The 5,838-nt window shown below is 29.9% G+C and overlaps 1 protein-coding gene across 1 annotated transcript; it reads left to right on the top strand.

Moving 5' to 3' along the window:
* Positions 1-1,076: 1,076 nt before the first annotated feature.
* On the top strand, positions 1,077-5,614 carry LOC135929788 (heat shock protein beta-1-like). The gene is made up of 4 exons (XM_065466502.1): positions 1,077-1,297; positions 1,450-1,617; positions 3,638-3,847; positions 5,474-5,614. Exons 1-4 carry the CDS (start codon positions 1,079-1,081, stop codon positions 5,612-5,614), a joined length of 738 nt encoding a protein of 245 aa, XP_065322574.1. The 5' UTR covers positions 1,077-1,078.
* Positions 5,615-5,838: the final 224 nt, after the last annotated feature.

A 5,838-nucleotide genomic window follows, 5' to 3' on the forward strand; every position in this document is an offset into this window, starting at 1 on the left:
CCTCCCAAATAAAAAATACGCGTTTCCGACCAAAGATCTATGAACCCTCGAAAAAAATACGCTATTTTTTAAAAAAAAATGAATGCAGAATCACGTATATCTCTTTCAGGAGATAGAGAAAATGATAGTATCCATTTTATTTTTTTAAGTGACCCCTCTTAAATTGGAAAAAAACAGGGCTAGGCCCCGGATTGCTTTTTAAAAAGATTATACGGCCCGGGCCTGGTTCAATAATTAATGTTAGGCCCGGCTACATTTTATTGACATTGGTCTACAATCTTTTGAATACTGTATAGAATCCGGATATATCTGAAAGAAATTATAATACGGCCCGGTTTTGTACCCTGGCCTGGCTAAGTGCCGGGCTTGCAAGTCTCTGATACATGTCATTGATATGAAAGTAAATGATGAACCATGTTTATAAACCGTATTATTATATAAGGCGCAATTTAATATATTTAAGTAAATCATTTCACTTAACAGGAACCTATTTTCGAATAACTAAAGAGATAAACATGTAATGCCAAATAAATACTATTTAGTTGATTGAGATACATAAAAACTAAAGTCGCGTTCTTACATCAACTCAATTTATCCCCCTTTAATTCTTAATTATAAATTCTAATCAGATTCCTGGAAACCATTTGTTATAGAACTTGTCATATGGTGAGATACTTATTCCTGTTTAAGTTTAGAAAAAAAAGCCACCATTCAGAAACTGTTGTCATACATTATGAAAATGAATGAAGAAAGAAGTTAGGACACAGCCTGAATACAATAACCATAGTCTCTTCTTTAAAAAATTTTTTTTATAGCATCTTAAATACTTAAGAAGATTCATTCAATCGAATTTTAAAAAAACCAATAATCTTTAATTTAAATGTAATTTTTTTTTTCAGAGCTGCGCAACAATCGCGTCAAATCCACATCATTTTACGTAATTTTTGTATTCAAAGCAAATCTCTTCCGCGCAGAAATGTTAATAATATAGCAATACTCCTCACTTGATTTTATTTTTTCCCAACCATTTTTTAAACTTTTTGTTATTTAGTATTTTTATTTTAAAACTACTTTGTGCATGGCGGGCGCTAAGAGTAACATGGAAATTAAAGATATGAGCTCAAATCAGCAACCGGGGCAAGGAGCCCAGGGACAATTCTTTATACCGTACGCGGTTTACAACAATCAAAATAGACCTGTGGGGCCTGGAGGTCCTATGAATGAAAATAGCATGCAACAGCAATCCTACTTTAACATAGAGGCTTCTGGAGGTTTTCCTAGCGGAAGAATATTTCCTGTAAGTTTTTGTTAAAAGGTTATTAATTGTATACACATCTATATACTTACAAAAAAAGTTATAGCTTGTAGAGTTTTAGTCTCCAAATATTTTGTGTAAATACATAATATACATATATGTAAATATTTTTTTTCGCGTATTTAATCATTTAGGGTTTACCCTTGACATTTTCCCCTCAAGCTCCCCCCTTATTAGGACCCATGGGTGGTGAAACAGCACCAACGTCTACGATTGTATTTTCGACAGATCCTCATCTCTCATCGACGACTACTACAACTACAGGGATCGCGGAAGTGAAGTTAGACGGAAATAAGATGACGGTACATTAAGTTGAAATATTAATTTAATCTAAAAAATAAATTATCCTATAATCATGATAACTATCATATTTTAATTAACTGGAAAGGTTTATAGATTTGATTAAAATCATATAACCACAAACCATGAAATTAATACTAACTTATAGAAGACGATTCATTTATCTATTAAAAAATGTTCAAGTTTGCTAATAGAAAAGTGTATTTAAACGAAAAACATTTAGACCGACGTTGCAGCCACTGGCAATGACTACAGCTGACAAAGTGGGCATACCACTCTTTTAATATATTCGTCAAGTCGCGGTTAGTATCAATGTCAGTGATACCAAAAAAAGATAAAAGCTTTCATGGATATTATAAATCATTTTTTTTTCTCTCAAATATCCTCTAAGGAAATGATAGAAAATGCTAAAAGTAGACTTCTTATAACTTAGGCCCTCATTTTACAATATAAACGCGATGATGGGTTAAGCTATATAAATCTTCATCGATACCCGATTAGCAGCTGTAAAACTACAAAAATACGAAGAACCAAATAATCGGATTATTCGTATTTGATTCTAAAATTCAAGTCGATTATTTCGTATTCTTGTGAATCGAATATTCGGGTTTGATTCGTCAAATATTGGTTGTTTCTAAAAAAACTTAATTTTTCCTATTTCCAAATTTAAAAAAATTAATAAAAAAATATAAAAGATGAATATATTTATAAATTTATGTAGAAAAATTACGCTGTACGCTGCATGCTGTATTTATAGTAAACGCGTTATTTTCAATCGTTGCGTTATTTAACGTAACGTTATTACAGCTGATATCTGTTTTCAATTTAAAACAAACTAATTTAAGATAAAGCTAAAATAGAGATAATATATTTTATATAATACCTTTTAACGAAATAGCTATTATTTCTACAATAGTATACCATATTTTTTTTATCAACGTAACCAACACATGTTTTTTCAAATTTTATCATAGCGTTATCACTATAACGCTTATAAATTTATACCTATTTATTGGCTTTATCTTGTAATAAAGCTGCGTTAAAATAACGCCACGCTTGAACAAAAACTCGTTTACTATAAATGCGGCCTTATAGTGCGAACAAATTGAGCGTCTTAAACAACGCTGCGTTGCAAGCGCCAATAATACCTTTCAAATGGCCTCGCGCAAATTGGTAAAACTACCGTTTGGCGATAGCAACCATTTAAAAAAACGCAAACAGGTTTACCTTTTCATTAATTTTTTCATTCTTCGCTTTATAAATATTATATAAAAATGTAATATAAATAACTTACTTATTATCCTAAAAAAAGGAATATTTAGAAATTAAAGAAATAAGAAGGCAGACGATAATATATTATTTCAAAGACAAGTCCTTTTTTTTTCTAGAACTTTTATAAAATTTTGAATAGACGGATATAAATGAAAAGACAACCTTAATTAAAACAAATCACAATGAATTCAATTTAAATCATTATCCAAATTTTTTTATACACCCTATTACCCAAATCTATAATAAAACAATGGTCGAAGTATATTATTCTACATCGAATGGTTGATATAGGAAATAAAATTGTAAGCTTCCTGTTTCTCCACTAGGAACATATTAAAATATCTATAGTTCCCAAATATTACTAATATATTTCTCAAATATAGTATTCTTTATTTATACAATGTTTAACAATCAATACGAATAATTTCGAAAAAAATTTTGATAGAATGTCGAAATATATAACTATTCGACATTTTCGATTCGAATAATTTTTTTTATTCGTATATGTTAAATATCTACTGGAATAAACGAATAGATATGTCAGCTGTACAATCTACCATTATTTATTTCGTAATTTTCAGCATCCGTTACGCTTTCGCGTCTTCGACGGTTACTTACAAGTTAGACCTAAAATTTTCTTTAAATCTTCCACTGCAACTCCCTGCCTCCCCCCCGCATATATTTATGAATTTTAAAAAGATTCGTTTGTTTATTTAATTTTAAAAACCGGAAATATAAAATAAAATAAAGATATCCACGAATGTTTCCCCATTTACCCCCGATAAATTGGAAGTGAAGGCGGCCGATAATAAAATTACGATTAAGGCCGCGGCCCAAGAAGAAAAGGACCAATCAGGATACATAAGAACCAAAGAGTTTCATAGGCAATATCTGATTCCAATGGGATGCGACCCAGAAAAAATGAAATGCTCCTACGAGAATGGAGTCTTGAAAATTAAGGTATTTTTTTACTTTATTAATGTCATTCAAAATGTGCCATAAGTTTTGACATATCTACGAAATTTTGGCGCAATTAATTAAATTATATAACATTTTTTGGAGAAAATTAAAATGCGTCCCATTTTAAACAAAGGGAATTTGATGTCATCAAATAAATACCCACGTGGTCCGAAAAAAATATTAATTTCCAATTCCTCCATTTTTTTTGATTAAAAAATTTATAAAATTAATTTTTCTAAAAAAATCAGGTGATATTAAATGTTTACTAATTTTTATAAAATTATATCCACGGGCCGAGCCGATCTAAAAAAATGACCACCGGGTCGTGGGCGGGCGTGAGCCTAGGAAAAATGATCTTACAGGTCTTTAACGGGGTTATATGAGCTTGAAAATTTATTCGAAATATTCCGGATGTTCTAGAACTTTTCTGGGTTTTCATAAAGAGAGTTGTCGGTCGGAACGTTTTAAATTTAAAAAAATCAGAATATTTTTAATCTTTAAAAAAAGTTACGATTAGGCAACAATATGTTTATTAAACCTTAACTTAAACGATTTAAGATAAAGAAAGAAAGAAAGAAAGAAAGAAAGAAAGAAAGAAAGAAAGAAAGAAAGAAAGAAAGAAAAAAAAGGGAAAGAATGAAAAAATTTCTAAAATGCTTTTATAGATGCCGTATTTCGATATGGAATCTTTTGACTAAAGAATATCTAGATATTTATATTACACTAATTAAATAAAAGACCTCATTGTTGATGGAGTATAGTTGAGTGATGGATAAAAATCCGGGATTTAGAATGAACCGAACTATTATACCGGAAGGAGCCTTTTTAAAGTTCTAAACCGTAATCGAACTTTTATCCTAAAACGAATCGTTAAAAGGAGGAGCGAACCGAACGCGTATAATTTTTATTTGAACCGATTGTAATTATTGGCTCGAATTACTTTTTTCTGGTTTATCGTATTTTAAAGATGATGATAAAGGAACGATTCATAAATAAATCAATCTATATTATTATTTAAATTATCGTGTAAACGCCTTTTCGGGAATGACACCACCGGTGACATGTCCGAATACATTTATCTGTCAAAGCAGATTTTTCAAATGTAAAAAAAAAATCTCTCGGCAAAGGATTTATAATTGGAAGATTTATAATTCCAATTGATTATTCATCCCAGAACGACGGATATTCCTTTAGTTTCTCAGGAACAATTTTATTAATTCCTCCCTTTTTCTTGAAAAATAATAAAATTTTCTTTTATCGGGTCCAAATCTTTGCAAAAAAAGACAAACTAATAATTGTAGGATCGATTGGACAAATTTAATGACATATAATACTTAATTTGACTAATAATTCAATCAATAATACATTTTTAAGTAATTTGATAACATATCAGCAGGTGACACGCCATTTAGGTTTCTAGTATGAACAATTTTTTTATAAATGAAATTCTGAAAATTTTGTCATAAATTATTGACATGGAAAAATCAAAATGGAGATATACATTTTTAAACGAAATGAATTGCCAGTCAAAGTTAGTCATATGTCGCTGGTTCGATTCAGTACCTAACTGATTTTCTAAAAAGGAATAAATAATATATTTAAATTCGATTAACATAACGACATTAGGTAGTGATCCCGGAAAGGTGCGAAAAACTTTTACCCATAGAGATGGATGGCGGGATGTGTCCAATAAAGCAAACAGGGCCCAGTCAACAAAGACTCTACCAGCAGACACCGCAACAAAATGTGCAGCGACCTTTCAAATGATTGACTTCGATTTACATTCGGAGAAGAGGAAGAAACGACTTAGACCTAATTCCTTCTTAACCAATTATTTTTTTATTTAAAAAAAACATAATTCAGTTTCTTGCGTTTCATTTACCCCATTCATTCATTTTCTGAAAAAATAATTAATGTTTTCTTTTTAAGATTAATTTTATATTATAAAATAATGATAACTTTATTATTAATTAAATAAAAATTTTTTTTTT

The sequence above is a fragment of the Gordionus sp. m RMFG-2023 genome, chromosome 5 (assembly GCF_954871325.1).
Source record: "Gordionus sp. m RMFG-2023 chromosome 5, tfGorSpeb1-WG-v2, whole genome shotgun sequence".
Taxonomy (NCBI): domain Eukaryota; kingdom Metazoa; phylum Nematomorpha; class Gordioida; order Chordodea; family Parachordodidae; genus Gordionus; species Gordionus sp. m RMFG-2023.